This window comes from Apium graveolens, chromosome 11, assembly GCF_009905375.1.
Source record: "Apium graveolens cultivar Ventura chromosome 11, ASM990537v1, whole genome shotgun sequence".
Taxonomy (NCBI): domain Eukaryota; kingdom Viridiplantae; phylum Streptophyta; class Magnoliopsida; order Apiales; family Apiaceae; genus Apium; species Apium graveolens.
In genome coordinates this window covers 206,123,828-206,147,168 of record NC_133657.1, presented here as the reverse complement: position 1 = coordinate 206,147,168, position 23,341 = coordinate 206,123,828, and the positions used below count along the sequence as shown (strand labels likewise).

The window sequence follows — 23,341 nt, the reverse complement described above, 5'->3', positions numbered from 1 at the left end:
GAACCGAATACAACGTGCAATATCAAATGTAAGAAAAAATAAATTCTGTTATTTTTTGAAAGAAAAAAAGAGAGAGTTACTTTTAGTTAGTTTCAAACATTTGATATATATTAATGGAAAGAGAGAGAGGAGAACAAAAAGCAAAATAAAGGTGATTTCAAGTAGATGAACAAATTGATTCAGTCCATCACACACGGACAGACTCTCTCTTCCGCCGATTCACAGACCACGTCTGCTTGCTGCCTTACTGTAATATCTCTATATCCATCTCCCTCTTTATTCATTGTATTTGTTATCCAAAATAGTTTTGGATTAATGTAGCATCGATAACATGATTACGGTGCATATTATTAGTTGGGGGTTTATCTTATCTTATATAGTCGTGATATGACTAATTAGAATGTGTTACTTCCAATTTGGGACCTCTAGCACTACTACGGACGGAGGGGTACAGAAGAAAAAAAATGTTTTCTCTTTGGACACTTATCCTCTAATACAAAATTTTACTTTTTTCACCGTTAATTTTTTAACAATTCAAAATGTAATGGTGTATTCACAAAATATATATGCATAACTAGTATTTTCCCAATTATCTATCTCCTCTTAGGCATCAATCTAGATATGACATTTCAATCTATTTTAAATGTGATACGAACTCTTAGAATATGCTACGATCAAATTTGACATTCAATTTGGGAGCTCTAGCAACCATGCGTGTGTAACTTTTCTCATCAACATGAATCTTAGGCCTCAAGTTGGATAGGACATTTTCATCTTTTTAAATTATAGTGTTCAAGTCTATGGAGTACTGAATTTCTTTATTTATCGGAAAGAGTTATTGCCAAGATTTCTCTAATGATAGCAAGAATTTGATTGTTATTAAATTTGTTATGTGATGTGAAGCAGTGTAAAGAACTAATGTTGTGTTTGGTTGGGAAGAATAGAATGGAATTAAAGGGAAACAATAGGGGTTAGAGAGAAAATTTGAAATTAAAATAAATTGAGGGAGTGCAAATTTGTAATGATAAGAATTGTGAAGAATCGAGTGTGGTGGGGACATTCCTTCTCAAATTGCGGAGTTTAAGTTATAGTTTACTTTGTTAGGAGTAGAATGGAGGAGGGAATAAAATTTTTGGACATATACCCATTTTATAGGTCAATTATTCATCTTAACCAAACATAACATGAAAGATTATTTTTTTCTTGGAATTTTACTGTATGTTCTAGCTTCTAAGGTTGTATTCACTAGGATGGAATGAAAGTTAAATTGGAAAAGAATGGATTGAGAATTTAACTCTTATTTGGGAAGAATGTTTACGATTTTCATAATTTTTTAAAAATTTAAACTAAAACTCTATTCCAACAATTTCGGAAGGATTATTCCCTTCTCTTTCTTCCTCGTTTTCCCTACTATCTTCATCATAAAAAATTCCTACCCCGTGTTCATTCAATATTCTCCCATGCAACTTTTCTTTTTCCCTAAAATTTGTTTGTAGTTTATAATTCCATTCCATCGCCTCCAAGTGGATACAATCTAATAGCATCAACTAGTGAGATTCTTAAGCATTTTTCATGTTGTAGTTGAGCTTGATTACTTGACAGAGCTGCTTTTATTCGAACTTAAATAAGATCGCAGTCATTTTAGTGTATATTTTTAGTTTTCTTATTCCCATCAATACAGATTACTTAATTGTAATTTCATGATGGAAGTTATTATTCCTGGACAATCAGATAATTGGAGCATTCTATTTTTACCGGTGCTAGGGATCCGAAAATTGTTCTCGAATGCCAATTGTCACATTTTAGTTTGTGGAGCGCATATGTGTATATGGGGTCCTCTTCATTTCTAGGATACACATCCAATTAGATCACAAAAACTAAACATTTAGATTTAGGAATAGTTTTGGGAGTATTTGGGAACTATAGCATTTCTATTATGGGTCCGGGTCTTGGCATGAAATTTTTGTTACCATCTATCTGCTATAATTTTGTGCGGATAAGTTTAATGCTAAAGTTTTTTTGTGAATGCGGCCGCTAGGGCTCAGTTGTCTATCCGCGCTTACTACACCCTTTTATTGAGTTAATGGTTTATTTTTATATATAGTTTACTTATAATGTGGTTGAGAAATCCTAGGGTATGTGTTTTTTGTGCGGTTAAATCAGCCTAGCTCTATCTCTTATTGTTTTAATTGTACAACTCCTTTTCACAAATCATCATCGATTAGGTTTTGTGGCCTTATTTATTGTGATGATACAAATGCTAAACCTGATATTTTCATGTGGGTCCATTATATATGTGTGTGTTCCATTGAAATTAGAACAAGCAAAGAGCGGAAATGTAGACACCAAATAAGTAGCCGCCTCCCTTTTCTCCCTCTTCTAGGGTTTATTCTTTCTCAAGGGCTTCCACTGGTTTTCTCCGGTGGAAAGCCTCAACCCCTTCATTTTCTTTTGTTCTCGTTAATTTCCTTTCAATAGAACCCAATTTTTTGGGTGTTTGTGTGTCTCCCCTTTTGGAGTGTGTTTTGTCTCACCTTTTGGGGTGTTTGTCATGTTTGTGCTTAGTTATGGTTGCGTTTATTTGGTGCTGGATCTGTCATGAACGATTTTATTGATGTTTTTGGTGATCTGGAAGGCATGCACCGAATCTTTGGTGATCTGGAAGGCATGCATGGAATCTGGGGCGGTGGTAATTATTGTAAGAGCTCACCTTTTGCAACCTAAGATTGTTCATCCTTCGAGGTTTTACATTTTCGGCATGTCTATAGCTGGTATCCGGCATGTAGATAGCTATGGTGCATTCGGTATGTCTATAGCTGATATCCGACATGTAGATAGTTGGGGTGCCACTTCTCCAATCTCAATTTATGCGATTGGTGTTTCCGAACACTGGACTAACAAAGGTTTTAATGTGATATGGTCAATTGTGATGTTGCTATTTTCGGGGATTTTGATGCAGTTTGGATCGCTTGGAATCTCTTTGATTTCGTTTTGAACTTTAAGAATTTTTAAATTCTCTGTGTTAAACGATCAGGAAACAAATCATCTAATTGTTTTTAGTATGTAATTTTTTTTCCAACCTGATTGTATCGGCAGTTGGGGGTTTATCCCGGCTGTATTATGTTAAGTTAATGAAAAGTGCTCTTCATTTGTCAAAAAAAAGAGAAGCAGACTTTTATGATTGGATGATTCAATATCTTTTTATCCCTAATTTAGGAAGATTTGTCCATCAGAGTTGTTTATTTTTGATTGTTTTTCTCTTTAGTTTTGCATTTGATACACCATGACAAGGGATTCGCCAATGGCAGTTGATATATCATCTGATGATTCTTGTTCTGCTGCTGATGATGATGGAGATCATAGTAACAAAAGGCCGAGACACAATGGTGCAATTGATAAGCCTTTCAGAGAAATAACATTTGAAGGTATTTTTGTATTATATCTTCTAATTCTTTAGAGAAGGACTTGTTTGGTTGAGTATCCTTGTATCCTGACTGATTTTCAATTGGACTAATTGAAGTTTTGTGCCTATCTCGTCCACCAGACTACGATATAACACTATATTATTATTCTTTCCAGAATTTTATTTTAGAATAAGGTCTTAGGCCTTGTGCCTATATATGAATTTTTTTCCCTTAGTTTTCAGCTATGACGAGGATTTAATGTCCTATCATGACTAATACTTATAAACCGTAATCTTAGATACTTGTGATTTAGCTCATTAGTTTATGTGTGTATGGGGGGGGGGGGGGGGGGCGCGGGGTGTCCAAGTGTTTTGTTGTGGTTTTCTTCACAAATTTGTTAAAGTTGGTGATGAGATGTTCTCATATATTCCTGTTATTACAGCGGAGGAATTTTGAATATATCTGGAATTAACGGCAGTTTTTCAGCTTTTCGGACATGTATTTTGTGGTAGTTGATCATTGGATCCAACTACAATTATTTCAATTTGTATAGAACCTAGCATTCTCATGTTACAATAATAATGCCTGAAGACAGTTCATCCTATATTTTGAACAAGCCAATTACAGTTACGGGGACAGTTTTGAAGAGCTTTTAAAAGATAGTGATGCCTTAGTCCAGGGGGTCTAGCTTTTCTACCCTTTGTATGCCATTTGCAATTTGCAACTACTTAACTCTAAAGTGGTTGGCATCTTTGGTGCCCCTCTTTCTGGGAAAAAAAAAAGAAAAGAAAAGAAAAGCAGCCCCGTTGTCTTTTTAATTTAATTCAGTGCTGACTCCTTTTTATACTATAACATGATATGATTCTCTGAAGTCTTGGACGTAAAAAGTATTCTGGTTTGTACTTTTTAGTGCTTTCTGCAAACTATACTGTCTCTATAATTCTTACAATCAGAAATCTGCAAATTCACCTCAGTACCTCACCACCGTGGACCTCAGTTTGGTGTAGTTTGACTTTAAAAGAGTAATGAACGGGATCTTCTAATGGATGCCCAACAGACTATAGGTTTTAATGGATGCCCAACAGTATCAGAACTTATTCGTATGTAAAAATATAAAAGTTATTTGCCATTTCTTGATTAATTATATTGTATGATACAGGTACAATCATCAGAAGGGCCGAAATGTATCAAGAATATATGAAGCAACTTCCAATTCCTAATAATCGTCCATCAGTTATTCCATGTACAACGTGGCAAGGATTAGCCAAATCCATTAAGCAGTTATATGGGCAACCCCTACACTACCTCACTAATATATGCTTGAAAAAGTGGGATCAATTGCGAATGGGATCAGAGGATGAGCGTCAGCCTTTGGATACCATTGTCCATCCTTCTAAAGCTGAAATCAGCATCTGGTGCATCGAAGAAGTTCACCGACTCACAACTTCTCATCAAAATTTGTCCAAATTGTGGTTAGCTGATCCTGCATGTAATGCCTATATTGATCGGATCACAGGATGAATATTTGCTGTCAGATACAACTGTCCATTCTTAAGGCGATAGTGCAGGTGTATGGAAGCCGCCAGCTCCCAACTTTTTTTTATCAAATTTCGTCCGTAATGCTCACCAAAACTTGAGTTCATGTATTTAGGATTGGGATGCTGCAGATTATACAGTATGAGTCGCAACAAATGCTCTAGTTTTACGTTAATATTATTATTTCACAGGTACTGGTCGACAGAGGCCTGAGAGTATTATTCATGTACAATTTAAATTTTTTTATTTAGTTCTGTAGTAAAGTTGTATTTGGATATAGTAATAATGGAGATCCTTCAATTTTAAGTAGAGCTGTGTGGCAATTGTGTAACGAGAGACAGGATGAAGACAATCGAGTGATTTTGTACATGCCTTTACTAATTAAAACTCATTGATGTCAGCTAGAGAGGATGGCCTGATCTTTTAATCTGTAATTCATGGCATTCTCTCACTTCATTTGAAATTCAAATGTAATTTCGCCTATTTAAAATTCTACAATTCTACATATGAAATTCAATGTGTCCTTGGTAGCGTGCTATGCCTCATCGATAAACTGGAAGTATATATATATAGCAGATATGTAGCTGCATTAACGACGAATTGTTATGCAGTAATATAATTTTGAAACTACCTCATTAATCGAGTTTGCTAAATTGTTGGGAGAGGCAATGCCGAGCTTCCAAGGAAGCTCTCGTCTCCGCAATTAAGGTACAAGGTAAAAAAAACTAATGAAGCGGTTCCATATTCTCAGTCTTGATATATGTCATTCTACCCGTGTAAAATCAATTTGAGGACCACTGATTAGTTTAATTTTCAATCATGATAACCCATATGAATAATCTTTATATGTATATGAGAACTGCCCTTAGTTTACCTCTTCATGAACAAGGGGTAGAGAATATATGATTACATAACACAAGTGCATCGAATATCAAAACTTCTTTACATCCACAAACTTAAACCAAACATCGTTGCCAAGAATGATATTAATTACAGTATCATGGTAGTATATATTTCACTCTACGGTATAGATCTCACCAAAAAAGTGAAAACCTGATTGACAATTAGAAATTCCCAAAAGGGAGGGGGCGAGGGGATGTCCAAAACCATCAATTATTCGAGTAGAAATTCTTGATTCAAATTTGGACTACCAAGAAGATTAAAATGCCTACCCATATTGTCTTTCAGAATTGTGATCTGGCCTTCTTTAAGCAGTATATCTTCATCGAGAGTCTCTACTTTTTTCTTTAGTACAGTAACTTCTTGATTCAACAACATGTTCTTCTCACTGTATCTTTTCACCTCATCCCACAATGCATCTCTCTCTTCAGAAACTTTAGGTAGTATCCCCTTCATAATTGTCAGTTCTTTCGTACATTCTTGCAGATCACTTTTAAGACGAGTAATGCTCTCATCCTTCTTCATCATCTAGACAACATAGCAACACAATACTTAAATCAATTAAGTTGATCACAAGAAGCATATAAGTGTATCTGCAGCGTAATAGTGGGGTCAAGTATTGGACTTAGGAGTTAAATAATTTGCAGTATTGTTTTCGAGTAGCTTTTTTTCCCCATCAGATTGCTTTCTAGTTCCTAAAAAATGTTTGGTATATCCAACGCAAATTTACTATGTACATATATAGTAATACTTTTGAAAGCAAACAAAAACGAAGTTCATGTTGATTGTGATGCTAGTAGTCTGAAGTTCTTGGAATATAAAAAACCAAATCCACTTAAACATATATAAAAAATTTGTAGCAAGAAGCTAAAAAAAGCTTACCTGAAGTTCAAGGTCTTTCAACTTGTGGTTCATGCTGGACAGGTTATCCACTGCATGTTGTACTTCACATCTGAGGATATCATTACCTCTAACAGCAGTTGCTAGCTCAGCTTGAAGTTGCTCAATATCCAGCTCCTGCGAGTGCAATTTGTCTCGCAATAAGCTTGTTAGCAAAAGTTCTGCCTTGAGCTCCGATCTCAACTCATCCTGGGTAAATAAACCAAAAAAAAACCTTTAAACAAACAAAAAACCTAATGGCCTGTTTAGGAAACTGGATTTCATTTGAAATTCTGGATTTGATCAAACAAGCTGTTTGGGAATTTGAATTTCATTTGAAATCCATGACATTAAAATATTAGTATAAACATGAAAATTTGAAATGACAACTCAAATCCTGTCATTTGAAATCCCTCATTTGAAATGAAATGCGAGTTTCCAAACGCCCACTAAAAGAAAATCATAGGCTTGCTAGGATGAAATTAAAAAAAAATGTCGAAGGTGGGATTTTAATACAATTTGATTGCTTGTTAATATGTTGATTCAAGATCAGAACCAGCATCAGATACTTGAGCATTCACGAATAGAAAGTATATATTTAGCTCGCATTTTCATTTAATAGTTGGTGAAGAAGAGAAGCATTTTACCTCTTAAAGTACTTAAAAATATACTCGGACTGCTAGTAAGATAGGAATCATGCTAGGGTGCAAAGTGTCATTCGAGTAAACTGAAGAAACAGATTAATAAACCAGGAGTTGATGCGTAAAGCTAGTTCCTATAACAGGTTTCAGTTCAAACTCCAAACCCAATAATAACTGAGTCATACGCAATTTTTCTAGCAAATCTAGTAGAATATCACTCGCTGCAATATATTTATACTCTTCTTTTCACTGAGATCACTTGTGCTTTCTGGATAAGTTTTTTATTGCATATAACCTCCTATCATTACTGGATAAGTTTTTTATTGCATGTAACCTCCTGAGAAAAGCACAAAGTACCTTTGAGATCTGATCATTTGTCTGGCCTGGCCGATCTGTCAAGCTATGCGATTGAGGTTCTGCAGTAACAATGCACACTTTCTCTTGCAACAAAGAAGATGCATTTTGCAAACTACGTTTAAGATTTTCAGCACCACGCTTGAAACCATGTAATTTCATATCAGATTCAATAAGAAACTGTCCATCTAAACCATGTTTGTATGTTCCACAATCCAGGTTAACATCAGAAGATTGGCCAACTTTCTCTTTTAAATGCTCTAGTAAGGTCATGCAAAGTTGCAGACACTCATTAAGTAACTTTGGCCCTTGTTTCTGTAAACAGAAAACACGACTCAAAAGTTCCTGATCTAGCCTGAAGCTAGGGACATCCTCCTTCCCTGAGCCCTTAAGTCGATTTAATAAGCTTATATTTTCATGCCGCAATGAATCAGCCTCGCGCCTAAAAGACTCCACCTCATTTCTCAAAGTTTGTTCAGTTCCTGTCAATCTCATTAGTTCAGTTTGCAGCTTACCTAATTGACTGTCAAAGTTATCTGAAAAAGTCTTCTTTTTGATTTCCTCTCTTAGTCCTTCGCGTAACCCAATAATTGTTTTTTCTTGTTCAGAGCAGGTTCTCAGCATCCTAGTAATAGACTTGTGCAGATCCTTGCACTCTTTATCCTTCTCCATATAATTCCTATGAATGCAATCATAGTCCTCTTGAGCTGCCTTATACTTTTCTTGTATTTCCATAATGTGCTGCTGGAGATTTTGATTTTCATCTCCCAATTCTTCCATTCTTGTTGTTTGGTCATGTAGCTGCTGTTCTGATGATGTAATGCGGTCTTTACTATCCATATCCTTCTCACGAAATGCAGAGACCTCTCTTTGTAGGGAAACATTTTGCTCAGCCAGCTCCCTAACCCTGTCACGAAGCCTATGCTCTTCTACCTGAAACTTCTCAAGTTTGAATGACCACTCACTTGATCTTCTATCTAACTCCTTCTCCAATGTCAACTGCAAATCACTCTTCTCTTTCTCCAATCTTCGAGTTGTCAAGTCCAATTCTGTTCTTGCTAGTCGAAGCTCTTCTCTGGCTGAAGCCCTCTCAACAACTAGGTCATGTAAGACAGATGAAACCTCAGAAGCCATTTTAAGTCTATCTTCTGCTAAGCTGTTGATTATCTGAATCAACCCTGGAACAGTGAACCCACCACCTTGAAGAAATTTCTGTTCGTGAAACTCTTCTGATAGAATCCTAGCCAGTGCCTCAGCATTTTCATATCTATTAATTAGATCCACATCAATATCTTCTGCATTCTCGGTATTTTCTGTAAGACAGCTTGTAACTTTCCTTTGGTGACTTCCACTTGAATCGATATTGAGAGATTCACTTAACGGCTCACCATATATGTCTTCAATTGTAATGGGAACATCGGAAACACATGATTTGGATCTTACTCTAGGCAGAACATTGGACTGAGAAAGTCTTTCGATCACATGTTTTGCAAGTTTTCGGGGTGACTCGTGCTCAAAGCCATTCTCTACCCAATCTTTAGTTGAAAAATACTGTTCAGATCCCTTGGGCTCTCTAAAAGAATGGGACTTTGGCTTCTGTTTCACACCATCAGCTAACATTGATTTTGTGTACTGAACCCTTGGAGGACGTGTTCCACCACCATTTCCACTTACAACCTGACTTTTCTGGGAAGGATGGCTCTCTAATGCATTGCATGCCTGCACCTGTTCCCCGTCAATGTAGCGGTCCACCATTTTAATTGAGGCATTACTAGAGCAATGTGAAGAGCTTTCTGATGAATCAAAGCTAAGAACAGCATTACTAACATACTCGCGCTTTTCCAGTCCGTGAGAACTTTGAACATTACCATCTTCAAGCCAACTTGCCCGAGGAATCCTCTCAGGAGTAGGAGTACGACAACTGACATAAAATAGTAAAACAAAACCAATTCAAGATAAAGAACGTTTTACTGTAGAAAAAGGTTCAAGGAAATATACATGTATCTATTTCAGTATTCAAATTCAAAATAAAAATAACAAAATGGAAATAAGCAAAGCCACACCGTGTAGACCGGTTCTCAGAAAGATTCTGTGAAGCTTCGCTCCTGGAAGGAGACCCACTCCTATTGTCGAAGAAAGAAAACTTCCTTTGCCCTATTCCACTCTCATGAATCGTTCCAGATGAATATGTTCGGCTCTTTTTCAAAGTTGGAGTACTAGTAGACCTCTGGTTTTCAGGAACTTGATTATCATTTGACAGTTGTGAACTTGATTTGCTATTTGCTTTGGTAGACCCAGAGGATCCGAAAAAGAACTTCTTCATCATTGTTCCTTCAACTTGAATCTTTAATGTCAAACATCAAAAGTGGAAGCAATCTCTACACCTGTTGTAACAAAGATCACTAGAACTGTTAAGATTGTTAAAGAAGAAAAATATATACAACTGTAATCATCTCAGATGAAATAAATTGAGAAAAGATAACGCACGTATTTAATATAGTGTGCACAACAATACAACAAAAAACAATAAGAGGCATGTTTCTGGTGAAACATCTTTCACAATATCGCAAACCTAGACAAGATCAAGCTTAAGTTACAACTGTCTAGAGATACAACAATTAGTTTCAACACACACGATCAAACTTATTAAGGAACGCATTTACAGGCGTGGATGTCTAAGTTCCAGCACGTGGATGTCTAAGTTCCAACGCGAGCATCTAACATATATTGGTAGTTCGGAACGTAACCATAACAAACAAAGAAATCACATGATGCAGAAACACAAACATCAAAAAACTAGTTAAAGCAAATGTAACAAGAATTCATGAGAGAACTTCCATCACTACTTTCTAACCTTCTTACACGCTAATAACGCGAAAAGTTAATATAAAAGGAAGGTACAAGAGTTATCAGACAGCTTGGTTATACGATTCCTACACCTAATCTTTATTTAACAACTTTGATACATGATCTAATATTAAAAATTCAAGTAGAAAGAAAACAAAAACCGAAAAAATGCTAAAATCTCGATTAAATATAATAAACAAGAGAGAGGTATACCGTGACTGAAACTCGAAACTCTGCAATAAGGAAAACCTGATTGAGTTTTTGTTATTGAATTATTGACAATTCAGGATGCATAATGAATTCAATATCAATGAAATGACCGTTGTGTATATTACCAAAGGCAAAGAAAATTTTCGAAATAATCCAATCCGTTAAAAAGTATAATCTATAAATGCAGGTTTTAATTAATTAAAATCAGAGAGCTTAAAATTCAAACAGGATTAAGCAGAATAGAGAGAGCGCGAGAGAGGGGGAGAGAGAGAGAGAGAGAGAGAGAGAGAGAGAGAGGGAGAGAGGGAGAGAGGAGGGAGAGAGAGAGGGAGAGAGAGGGAGAGAGGGAGGGGGAGAGAGAGAGAGAGTTACCAAGCAGGCGGTTGAAAATCGGCAGAAGGAATGAGGAATTAAGAGAGGGGAGAGAGACAAGAGAAAGATGAGGAGAGAGAAGACGACAAATGGCCGCTATAGTACAGTACTAGCAGTATAGTAAAGTGCGAGTAAAATAAGCGGGGGTAATTTGGTCAGAGGAATAAATTATTTTGAATTTTTGGGGAACCGCGTAGACGGCGCAGCGATGCGAGCGTTGTTCTGGTTCATCGGCTAGGTTGGTTACTACTAGCAATCATTTTGAGTGATCCCAGGCAACGACCGTTATCATAGTGTTCTCCTATTAATTTCTCGAATCAAATTATAGCTCCTACTTTTTAAGTATTGGGCTCTTGGCCCATGATTCCCAAAATCTATACTAGTATTAGTGGTATTGGCCCATAATTAAAAAAAGCTATAATAACTCATAAACCGGTTTATGCTTGATTTTTATTATTTTTTTCGATTATAATTGTTAAATTTGAAATTAACAAATCTCGTTAGATTTAAATTTCTTAAACTTGTTATATATTATAAAAAATTGAGAATATAAATAAACAACTATGAATACAATAGGAAGGTGTTTACACAAGTAAAAATGTCAAAAATAGCTACATTTCACCATGAATGGCTCAAAATACCCAGATCTATAGTACACAACCTAAAATACCGACGAGATACGCATTTAGATAAGGAGTGTCCGAATTTACAAAAGACACGCATTTGTAAATACGTATCCCATGATACATATTTCAAAAATGTGTATATAGTGTTATTTTTTTCAAAATTAACAAAGAATATGCATTCTAAAGATGTGTATCCCTAATATTTATTTATTTATTTCTGCCTTTTCTCGTAAATTAAGGGAAAGACAACATGTTTTACTTGTGTATCTGCTGATGCGCATTTTTAAAATGTGTATGCGTGTATGATTGGTATTTAAGGTATTTATTTATGGATATGGGCAATTTGTGCCATTTATTTCATGGACATTTAAGGTCGTCATCCTTCTCGTCATGTAATTTTTTTTTTAAAAAAATAATGTTATTTATGAACATTGATGTTTTATTTTTTGGAAAAAATTAATGTTATTGATGAGTATAGTAGTGAAATCGATGACATGAACATTTCAAATTTTATAAATTTTGAAATACATAAACACAAAATTCGAATTATGATTCGAGAGTTTTGACCTAAAATAAAAGTTCATACATCAGTAAATCTTTTGAAGAGACTTAAATCCATTAACCGGTAATAAAATAAAATATTTTTTAAATGTAAATACTTGTTATCATCAAATCTTACATATAATTTAGAATATTTTAGTTGATTAAAAAATTAGTAATATTTGTCAATAATAATAATAATAATAACGACAATAGGAATAATATTTGATAAATACATCTAACAAATTATTTATGATAATTCCATGATAATGCAATTGAAGCCTGAAGGAGGAGAAGGTAGTGAGGCAATCAATGATAAGTCGGTGTTCAAATTACAACCGCGCCAGGTTGTTCTGCGCCACCAACCTTAAATTCTCTACTTGTTCGGTCAAGGTTATCTTTTCTCCGTATTCATTTTCTGTTTTTGCACATTTCATTTTTAGTACAACCCTCTCTAATTGAACTTTCTTGGTGTATTTTTGATTTCGATGAATGAATACAATTTTCCGAATCTCATTATTGAGTTTTAATTGTACTTGTTTTTTTGTAACATCGTGCTGCTGTAGATTAGAATAAGACATTTACAGTGTTTTAATTTTTGTTGTATGTAGAAAACTGTTTGTGTATATGATGAGGATTGTCTCGATTTCTTACCTTGGCTCAGACGAAAATCTGGAGCTCACATTTCGTCTTTTCTGTCCATTGGAAACTCGTCTACTTACGGAAGGTCAAATCCAAACATTCTTGCTAGTTTCTACTTGCCACATACATTTTAGCTTTCATTTTAAAACTTTGGTAGTGTACAACAAATATGAGGTTCATAAGATTTTTGTATATCTATCTATAATTAATTACAAGGTATAGTTTCGAGTAAGACTGAGAATTCATTCCAGTTTGCCAATATGGATATAACTGAAAAATGTTGATTTATGCTTTGTTGAATGGCGGAAAACTAGATTTATCATCATATTTATTATTATTAATCTCGCGTTTGTTAGCAACTTAGCTTGCCTTGTTTTTGAGTTTTATTTGTTAACTTATGCTGTACTACGTACTACTACTTACTATGGAGAAAGGGTGCGTAACACAGTGAATATATCTTATAATTCATGTAGTAGTTTAAACTTAGTTTCCGTAACTTTTTTACTTTGTATCGTTAATCCTTTTGACTGGATAAGGACTTATACTTTATCCTGTCTCCTTCCTTCACCAATCACGTTATGCTTATCAGTCAAGTGGTTCTTTTGGAGTCTACTGATGTTTTGTACTCATTTCGATTTTGGAACAGCTAATGGGTTATGCTTTCTGGTGTTGAACTAATGCAGATTTATTATATTATCATGTACGAAATAATAAAGTGCCTTCATATGTATGTTGATTTAAATACAGGTATTTGTTTGCTTCCAAGTGCATATACACGGGGGATTCCATACTCAAAGTTCCTTGCAGTGTGGTTTGTAATAACCCCTTCTATATTCAATTTTTAAAGGGCAGTGTCATAGCTAAATTTTTAATAAAACCGTGTATACAAAATTGTTGAATCATGCAGCAACTGTCACCTGATAATCTACCACCACAGATCAAATTAGTGTTAGGAAACGAAGTTAGCGATAATGCAAAGCTTGCTATTGTCATTCTTGTTGAGCAGAAATTGGGCCAGGTGCTTACTCTGCACGCGCTTTGTGTAATTAAACTTTCATGTTACTGATGTTGTGATGGTACTCAAACTAAAAAGTCATTTCGTTTTGTGATATACATTTTTTGATGCAGGACTCTGAATGGGCCCCTTATATTAGCCGTCTTCCGCGGTTGGGGAATTTGAATAGCACGGTAAAGGTTTTACTGTGCTGTGTTCATTTTTGAAATTTTGGTTACCATTCTAATAGCTGATAAAATAACTTAATGATGTTGTAGTTTGTAGAAATATTTAAGTCTTATTTTATTTTATCTTTTTAAGGAAATCATTGTAGTTTCAGTTAATCCTATTTACTCTCTCCGACCCAAAATAATTGGCGGGTGCACTAAACGAAGCATGCAAAAAAGGTATTTGAACTTCGTTGTTTTGTTTGAATAAATATTTGAAATTCATTATTTTCTCTAAAAATGAGTCATTAAAAAAATCATGTATGAGATATTTCTTTGCACATCTAGTTGTGCATACTAACTAACCAGTTCATTTTGTATGGACGGAGACGGAGACACGGATTATACATTATTATTTTCTAGATAGATATGGATCATGCACCTATCTGTTGAGTAGTTATAACATGTAGGTAGTTCTTCCAATGTCATCAAACTTGTTTTTACAATTCTTCCATGCAGTTTTATCATTATACTGTTGAAGATGTATTCCTGGAGTTATTGTAGGAGATCTACGACTCTTCAATTTATATTGATTAACTTATAACTTTGTTATTTTTTGTTGTTGTTGGACCCAAGGATCCACGGATGCTTACATGTGTATCTCTGGAAATCTACAGATATTTTGGAGTAATGATGACCTAGAGATGATTGAGGAAAGCTCTTTATATCAAGAAACAATCAAACAAAAAACTCAGATTGAAGAAGACTTTTTGGCGATAAAACCTGTGAGTAATTTTTTTTTCTATGGCCAATTAGGTTTTCTGGTTTCTGCCACCTCTTTCGGGATATTTTTGGTATGCATTTTCTGCCCGCATTTTCTATAATGCGGATAATCGGAAGTGTTAACATGATAATTTGTCGGATTTGGATACCTTTGTGACAGTTTAAACTTCTAGCCAGTTTTTAACCTTAAAGTTTGATATCAAAAGCAAAAAAAATGTATGATGCTTTATAAGCTATTATTTATTAATTTATGTTGTGTGGTCAGTTACAATTCTTGGAGCTTCTTGATTCCAGGCTCTTCAGCACTTTCCTTCGCTTGTTCAAGAAGTCACGCTAAAGGAGTTCAAGCATGCATACGGTTTAGGTATAATTTTTATTACAAAGCTATTTACGAATTTTGTCTTCTTTTTGGAATGCTAACCTGAATTTAAGTCCAAATTTGAACTGCACAGTTATTTCACAGGTCTTGTTTTGTTGTTATGTTTTAAGCCTGTTTTTAACTGATCCTCTTATCCTAACATGTGTAAACTTCATCATTTTTTCCCCTGAGTTTACAGAAAGTGCTAAGCAGACCAATTACCATTTGTTTAGATGTGATTAGAATTATACTTTAATTTCGGGATTTATTGTTAAAACTTGCCTTATAATTATCTGTTGACTCATCCAAAGTTTCTCTTAAATTTAGTGTTTGGTGCCTTTTTATAATCTTGACCATGATTGTATCTTAAATTGAGATTAAAGGGTCAAAAATCAAGATGCAGGTTTTGGATTACTTTTTGGGTTATATGTAATATTGTTGATGGAGCTGGGGTATTATGTATTGTTAATAATAATTTGTTTCCTGATTGTAAAACTAACATCATCCTGGGAAGAAACTGTACACCAGCATCTTGCTTCCTGGCTAAAATAGTACTCCAGTTCACCCAACAAAAAATCAAAGTATTGTATTCACTTCGTATAGTTGTATGGATATATGCCAGGGATGGAAACTGACAATTTAATTTATTTAATGGGGGTACACGTTTCAGAGACTGGTTCAGAGACAAGGATAGATTGTGATTAAGTTGAACTTTAATATATTTTGGTTTTCTTGGTAGTAAACCAATGTAGAGATTTTAACTAATATTACTGTTTTATTGTCAAAATTTCAGTTTCTTCTCGAGCATGGACCAGTACGAAGGGTGTATCCATGGTATATAATTATAAGTTTATTAGTGGTTGCATTGAATATGTAACGTATACAGTGGCTTAATATTTCCCTTCTTTACATGGATCTTACAATAGTTTTTTTATGCAGATTCCGTTTGCAGATTTTTTAAATCATGATGGCATTTCTGAGGCGGATGTATTATGTGATGAAGCCAAACAACTCTCTGAGGTCTCATTCTCCGTCTCTCTGACTCCCTGTTGCACTGTTAAGCTTATTGAGATGTCTCTCAACCTGTATTATATGAGGCTATGTTTATGAGCCATCCCTTTGGTTGGGAATTATCAATAGTAAATTTTTCATCTCTGATTTTATGTTTTGTAACTTTTTCTGGTTCTTTCCTTATTGCTGTAGTACTGATATCCTATCATTATTGCAGGTCATTGCAGATCGTAACTATGCTCCTGGTGATCAGGTAAAGTGTCGAAATTTGTCAGGATATGAATTAAAGAATATAGTACAGAACTATTATTAGGAGTTGTAACGATTTTAGGAAGTTCGAGGTCACATTGAACGTCCGCTAGCCATATGACCACTTAAGTTTCCTCCTGTACGATAACCTAGTTCCTTCTTTTACAATTGACAGCTTCAACAGATGCATTTGCATGCTCTGCCAAGAGTTTTGTCTGTTCTCTTTTCTCTTCTAAAGATTACCATATCGTGGTGCTCCCCTACAAACCAAACGTTTTACCTAATCTGCAAGGCTAAATTGGTTTCTACGTCTAACTTGTACGTCATTTGTTTGTGAATAGAATTTAAGTCATTTGTTAAATCTGAATGATGTTAATTAAAATAAGCAAGACTTTTGGACCAATTCAGCCAAAAAAATTTGGTGAACCATTTAGGTGATTTGGACTTAATTATGGTAGTTGTTTCATTCAGCCTATAAATTCAGACCAATCTTAATGCATAAATCATTAAGCGTGCATATTCTGATTGGTTCCCTTGTAAACAAATGACACCCACGGCTATTAATTGTATGCTACTAGCTTACTACTTTGGTTTTTAATATATTTTCCGGTGTATATATAGAAATCTTCTTCCCCTTTTCTTTTTTACCACTTTATGTGTGAGTTAAGTATTGTTTCTTTGGCGGAGGCTTACACTTCTGCAATTAAAAGTTAACTTATATTACAGGCTTTCTTGAACAAATGACAAATCTTAGAGATTGTTAAAGAAGTTCCAGATGCATTAATTTATGTAATACTTTTTACTTGCCATTCTTAGTGAAAATCAGAACTGAGATCTGTGTCTAAAAGTGTTCAAGAGGTTTCAGTGTCACCTGCTGTTGCACACAGCATCCGTGTAAAAGTTTAGTCCTTCAAGACTATCTGGACGGAATAAGTAAACGAGCACATCTGAATAAACTATTTAGCTATCAGGAAATATGTGCATAGTTGCTTCTGATGTTATATTTTCTCGTCTTGAACATCCTGTATGAATGTTATGAAATTATTTATACTGGACCAATACACAAGTTTCAAAACTCACACATAGCTTTTGCACAGGTTATGATCAGATACGGAAAATATTCCAACCAAACCCTCCTGTTAGATTTTGGTTTCACACTTGCTACCAATGTGTATGACCAGGTCAGTGACCGCTTTCTGGTTAAGTCTCTGAAGGCATACGATGATGAATTAGGTGCCTTCAAATATTCAGTGTATAAATAATCTTGTTTAAATTTTGTTTCAACTGATGCAGTTTCTAGTTTACAATCTTTGTACTCCATGGGTACTTCCAAACTTTGACGAGACAGTTCTACTCTTATTAATTATCAACCGTCCAATTCGTTAATAATACTAAAAATTAGTAAAGGACAGTTATGTGGTAGAAGACCTATAAACATTCTTTTATAATAATTACAGAAATTGAACCCTGGCGCATTTTATCATGGACCATTTTAAATACTCTTGACCTCTTGTTGCCAAGAGTAGAGGGGAATCCGCTAGACTACAAGCTAGGGATATATACAATAAGCATGCTTGATCACTTATAATTAGGATTTAGGATTCTTTGACCTCAAATATCCCAAACTACTAACTATTTAAAAAATTGGTTTACATCATTCCCCCGAGTCCCTAAGCAGAATGTGTGAAATCGTGACATCTTTGATTCACTGTGGTCCAAACGCCTTAGATTTTGAAAGGTGTGGGTAAGGAAACTAGGTATATTCACTAAATAAATGCGAAATACAAATCAGTGCAGTAAAATTCAATAATAACCCGACCTTTGAAAAACTCTTCGTATGTTGAATCTACATTTACCAAAAACAGACCACCAAATTACATTTCATAACAAGTGTGCTTAACATTTAGAGTTGCGACGTGGCTTCATTTTACAGAGAAAGGTACAGCATATAGCTGCATGTGAACTGAATAACTTCACATTATGAAAGATGCCTATGCAAATTTACGTGAAGCCATTGTGAAAAGAGCCCTTGAGAAACGAAATAATAATCGTGAAAATTATTTACTGCAAAACTTGCACGGCTGTCGAGACGCTAACCAGTAAACACTGCTAATTTAAGAGATAAATTGGTGTCTTGTGCTCTCATACCTCTTATGGTCAAGGGCAGAAGCTCAATAATTCCTTGGTGATTTTCTTATATTTTTCCCTTCTTCCTTAATTTGACATTCATCCTCACTCTGGAATCCCATGCTTGAGAAGATACGAGCTTTTGTATTCGTCTTCTTTTCTTCCCAAATCTGAATTTTTCTTCCAATTTATTCATGTTATTATTGAAATGGCCTATAGGTGTTATCTGTTAGACATTGTTTCTTTAATGATAATAATTTGGTGGTATTTTTAGAGGTCAGTCACTATGCTCACTAGTCGCTATGATAGTTGACCTCGGTATAGCCTACTTAAAACTGCCAATCTATATAGATTAACTAAACTTTTATAATTCACGATTCACTTTGCTTCTTACATGACGTATGGAAAGTCTAACATTAGTAGTCTTAGTTATCCAGTGTTAGTATCACTGTTTCTGAAGTAACCTCCTTGGCCAAAGAATAAATAAATCTAATATTTACTGTAGGAAAGGTTTTCTTCGGTGAGCGGGTTCCGAATATTGGTTTAGGATCCTACTTCATTATTATTCGGTCAGCAGTGTTAATTTGTAACTATTTCTGTTTGAAGAGAAGTAAGAAACCTCCACTTTATGATTGGAAGTGCGAGGAGATTTAGATGCTATAATCTCCGATTTTTGTAGCATCGGATATACTAATACGGATGTGTTCCAAGGATCGTTACATTTTTATCAAAATGTATTGATTGTACGGTACCTCACAGTATTCTTAAGTTATCTTCTGTAGTTTATGTTTACACTAGCACGAACATATGAAAACAATAACTGGCAGAAACATGGAAACATCAACAGACAGCAGATACCAAATAGGCGACTAACTTATGATTCTGACTGAGCGAAATAACCAAAAGAAGTTTAGTTTTAGTAGAAATCAGTGTTCCTGCAGTCCTCTCTGGAAAGTAGACTCTCAGTGACTTAATTTTCTGTAATTCTCAATATATTTCATGTTAGGCGCTATTAAATTACTCACTTTAGATTATTTATTGGACTTCATATTACATGTTTATATGTTTAATTCAGTATCTTAAGTGGTGTGTTTGGATGCTAAGTTTCCAGCATTTAAGATCAAAATAAGCTTCTTTTGCATGGTGCATTTGAAATTCGAAAATATAAATGTGTACTTAAACCTCCAACACAAGCCAAACACCTTTTACTCATTGAACACTTCATGGCTACCTTGTCGCCTTATTCACCAATTTTATGTATTCATTCGATGCAAATGACACTAGCTTCTTCCAGGTTCAGATCGAGTTAGATATTCCTCATCATGACCCCCTACGTACAATGAAGATGGATTTACTGTGCCGACATTGTACGCCAGTCCTTGAAGATGATAATGCCTTCAGCTCTTGTGGGAATTCATTTGTAATCAAGTTGGTGCCTCTTTAACAAATTGATCTCTTCAATTTAATATTTTTTTTGCATGAGATCTAATATTGCATTCTATCTTAAGATGAGATAGGTCCACTCACCTAAACATTGACTGATATAGGGAACCAGAAATATAATGCTTGCTTATCTATACGGAGATGTCTTGAATAAATGGAGCAAAGCAATATGGGTCACTCTTCCTTCTTCTGGTGTTAGATGAAATTAGTTTGCATAAACATCATATGCAAAAGCAACATCCTTTAATTACTGTCATCGAGGAAAAATAATTGGAGAATTATATAAACCGCTAACTTATAGATTAATTTAGATGAGGTGTAGGGATCCAAGTCCATTTAATGTGTTTTTTTTTTGTTTTATATGTCAGAGTATAATGCTTTATATTTAATAAGGCTGATCCCTAAGTAATTTATTAGTTCCTATTATTGCTCTGGTCCCCCCCCCCCGCGTCAATGCCTTATTAAGCAGCATGTTGGTTGATTAATCCGGGTAATGTCTGAAGTCTGAACTGATGATGCAGACATGTAAAGTCCGGTAGCAGGAAAGGGAGAGGGATCCCTCAGTCACTTCGTGCATTTGCTCGTGTTATATGTTCTACTTCTTCACAAGGTCTAAAATTTTATTTACTGTCCGTAGTCTTAATACATTGTTTTGCTGAATGCATATGTTATAGCTGTTATTCAAATCGTTAGTTGATTAGTTCTGCTATTCAGAACTGGGTGATTTGGCCATGGAAGCTGCTAAAATAGACGGTCGGCTGGCTCGTCAACCCTTACAAAACAAGAAAGTAGAATTACAAGCTCATCAGTTCTTGCTTTCAAGACTTAATCAGTTAATTGAAAGATATGATGCTGCAATGAAGGTAGAATCTTCAGGTCTGGATCTCTCAAGTAGAAAGTTCCTTCATAAATAACGTCAGAGAATATACATATAAACTTCATTCAATATATATATATATATATATATAAAACCTTGCATAAATACCTAAATTTTAAAGTGTTATTATTCTTTACAAAACCCGAAAAATGGGGCAATATTATATGTGTTGTGCATATATCAACTGGATCAGCGGTGCTGGTTTTTCCACTTATATCTAGTTACATGTCTCATCTTGCAACTTGTGACTATATATTATAGCTTGATGCCAAATTTTCAAACATTTCCAACCTTAATATAGGGCGCTGGAAGTGCGGGGTGAGCCACCGCACAGGGCCCCCGAAAATATATAGGGCCCCTAAATTTTAACGTTGTATACGTATTTACGTACGACTATGTGGAAAAAAGGCTAAATGGATTTGTTTCGATGGCAATTGAAAGTAAATTTTCGAATGAAATGAACATTGAAAGTGTTTTAGACGACATTCTTACAAAATATGCGAGGAGAGTATCTTTTTTTAAATGAATTTTTTGGAATATATTTCTTATTTACAATGTATATTGATAGTTCATTTTTTTGTCGGAATTATCTCATTTTACATTTTTATTGAAATTTAAATCAAGGCCCACTTTTAAAATTTCACACAGGGGCCCGATTTTTTCCTCTTCTTTTAAGTGATTTTTTTGGAATATATTTTTTATACACAATATATTTTGATAGTTCATTTTTCTCGAAATTTTTCTCATTTTACATTTATATTGAAATATAAATTATTGTTCATTTTTTAAATTTCGCACAGGGGCCTCCCATTTATTTGCCCCGGCCCTGATAGTATTCTTTCTTCTGCTCTGCTTTAAGACCAAATAACTGATAAAATAATGATAAGATTCTGTGTAGTTGCACTACCAAGTCCTTCCTCTATTGAGTTTCCCAACTACTAAAAACGTTTTTGCATGGAGTTGTTACTTTTTAATTGTTTCTACTGGTTACTAATTTACCTTTTTCATGGCATAATATGCTACAAACAGGCACTTGCAATTCGCAGTTCTCTGCGTATGTCTAACAAAGTCTCCCTAAGAAGGAAACTAGCTCAAGATCTTCTTAATGGTGAGCTGCGGGTTCTTAAATCTGCTGGTGCATGGCTGAAGAACTACTGTGATACCTTATAACAGATGGTAAGAGAAGCAACAAAACTTTGAGTAAAGAATAGGATCTGTTGTAGTTCACAGAATAAGATAAAGTATCTGTGTATGCATCTGCTTTTCTCTAATATGGGTATGGATAGCGGTCCCCAGGGGTGCCCCCCTCCATACACTTATTTTAATTTTTGTTATTTTGTATGTAGAACAGTAGGTCTTCGAAGTTGCGAGTATTGGTAGGGGAGATGTGTATTGTATTTCATTTAAAATATCTAAATATATATTTGTATGGTTCAACCTCAAACCTCAAATGTTGTGTTTGGTGACGAAGAATGGAATGTTGAAAACAAAGGTAGGATGCAAAGAGAAAAAGGATGTGTGCAAAATTTCTATGAAATTTGAGCTCTGGTTTAGACATTTAGGAATGTAATTAGGAAAAGAACAAAAAAATGACATTAAAATTTTTTGGACATTTACCGGTAAAGTCAATTTTTTGTTGCAGTCTCTCTTATACAATGTTTCGTATTACGTATGTGGATCTATACGAAAGATCAAGAACTGTATTGTGTTGATGTGCAGGCAGGCTAAAAAGTGATGCGGGTGAAGCGTGATATTGCTTGAGTTTGATGTTGAATACTTGAACTATGTGAGTGGATTCTAGTTCACGAGGAAATGATTGGGGGCTCACTTACTGCAGCCAAACAAACTGGACTTCTTGTTAAGATTGTAGTAGAGGGATAGAGGTGCTCTCAGAAATTAGAATTGTCGATTTAGAATATGAATAAGAGGTTTTATGGGATTGGGGAGCAAAGCAAATACTGTTATGACTCCATATGTTCAACTCTTTGTGCTGGACTTTTGTATATCAAATAACAATGAAACTGATGTAATGAAATGATACAATCTTATCCTTCTCGACGAGAAAATAAGTTAATTACAATCCTTAATTTTCTTCTCTTTTCTAATAGTATATCACAATCACCCATCGTAATATAATATTAGCATCCGGTACACATTTAATTCCCATAAAACTGTTGTGTTAATTTGCTATTTTATTTACACACATTTTTATGTAATTTCAATGACATGATACTCACGTTCAAACTTTCATTTATGCGGAAAAATTGAAATAATCTATCGAAGACAGTTAAAGTGTTTGAGGGAGGAATCAAACTTTCATATATGCGGAAAAATTGAAATACTCTATCGAAGAAAGTTAAAGTGTTTGAGGGAGGAATTGA

At 34.7% G+C, this 23,341-nt stretch overlaps 3 protein-coding genes across 8 annotated transcripts; 2 read left to right on the top strand and 1 right to left on the bottom strand.

Annotated features, from left to right (window-relative positions):
• Nucleotides 1–90: 90 nt before the first annotated feature.
• On the top strand, nt 91–5,340 carry LOC141698693 (protein RDM1-like). Its single transcript, XM_074503466.1, has 3 exons — nt 91–249; nt 3,266–3,425; nt 4,564–5,340. Exons 2-3 carry the CDS (start codon nt 3,284–3,286, stop codon nt 4,923–4,925), a joined length of 504 nt encoding a protein of 167 aa, XP_074359567.1. The 5' UTR covers nt 91–249; nt 3,266–3,283; the 3' UTR covers nt 4,926–5,340.
• A 492-nt stretch (nt 5,341–5,832) lies between these two features.
• LOC141698257 (uncharacterized) lies at nt 5,833–11,426 on the bottom strand. Of its 2 annotated transcripts, none has more exons than XM_074502926.1 (5): nt 11,144–11,426; nt 9,778–10,098; nt 7,718–9,635; nt 6,723–6,929; nt 5,833–6,368 (listed from the first exon to the last, which is right to left on the bottom strand). In XM_074502926.1, the coding sequence occupies exons 2-5, from the start codon at nt 10,038–10,040 to the stop codon at nt 6,054–6,056; spliced, it is 2,703 nt and encodes a 900-aa protein (XP_074359027.1). In that variant the 5' UTR covers nt 10,041–10,098; nt 11,144–11,426; the 3' UTR covers nt 5,833–6,053. The 2 variants fall into 2 exon arrangements, with proteins under 2 accessions (XP_074359027.1, XP_074359028.1); XM_074502927.1 differs by lacking the exon at nt 11,144–11,426 and adding an exon at nt 10,775–11,095.
• Nucleotides 11,427–12,573: 1,147 nt separating this feature from the next.
• On the top strand, nt 12,574–23,058 carry LOC141697825 (fructose-bisphosphate aldolase-lysine N-methyltransferase, chloroplastic). 5 transcript variants are annotated; one of them, XR_012564856.1, is made up of 16 exons: nt 12,574–12,702; nt 12,921–13,036; nt 13,699–13,762; nt 13,859–13,969; nt 14,080–14,139; nt 14,790–14,897; nt 15,190–15,259; nt 16,047–16,087; nt 16,193–16,273; nt 16,482–16,517; nt 17,611–17,694; nt 19,935–20,068; nt 20,605–20,693; nt 20,798–20,959; nt 21,990–22,136; nt 22,680–23,058. XR_012564856.1 is itself a non-coding variant. In XM_074502374.1 (16 exons), the coding sequence occupies exons 1-15, from the start codon at nt 12,622–12,624 to the stop codon at nt 22,128–22,130; spliced, it is 1,359 nt and encodes a 452-aa protein (XP_074358475.1). In that variant the 5' UTR covers nt 12,574–12,621; the 3' UTR covers nt 22,131–22,136; nt 22,680–23,058. The 5 variants fall into 5 exon arrangements, 4 of the variants coding, with proteins under 4 accessions (XP_074358475.1, XP_074358474.1, XP_074358478.1 ...); XM_074502374.1 differs by having other exon boundaries at nt 19,941–20,068; nt 20,798–20,946; XM_074502373.1 differs by having other exon boundaries at nt 20,798–20,946.
• Nucleotides 23,059–23,341: the final 283 nt, after the last annotated feature.

Coding starts and splice junctions, on each gene's coding strand:
- LOC141698693 (XM_074503466.1), top strand. CDS start 3,284: ATGACAAGGGATTCGCCAATGGCAGTTGATATATCATCTGATGATTCT. Junction 3,426..4,563: donor CAGAGAAATAACATTTGAAG/GTATTTTTGTAT, acceptor TGTATGATACAG/GTACAATCATCAGAAGGGCC.
- LOC141698257 (XM_074502926.1), bottom strand. CDS start 10,040: ATGATGAAGAAGTTCTTTTTCGGATCCTCTGGGTCTACCAAAGCAAAT. Junction 9,636..9,777: donor TCTGAGAACCGGTCTACACG/GTGTGGCTTTGC, acceptor ATTTTATGTCAG/TTGTCGTACTCCTACTCCTG. Junction 6,930..7,717: donor CAAATGATCAGATCTCAAAG/GTACTTTGTGCT, acceptor TTATTTACCCAG/GATGAGTTGAGATCGGAGCT.
- LOC141697825 (XM_074502373.1), top strand. CDS start 12,622: ATGATAAGTCGGTGTTCAAATTACAACCGCGCCAGGTTGTTCTGCGCC. Junction 14,140..14,789: donor TGGGGAATTTGAATAGCACG/GTAAAGGTTTTA, acceptor GGAAATCTACAG/ATATTTTGGAGTAATGATGA. Junction 20,069..20,604: donor GGGAATTCATTTGTAATCAA/GTTGGTGCCTCT, acceptor CTGATGATGCAG/ACATGTAAAGTCCGGTAGCA.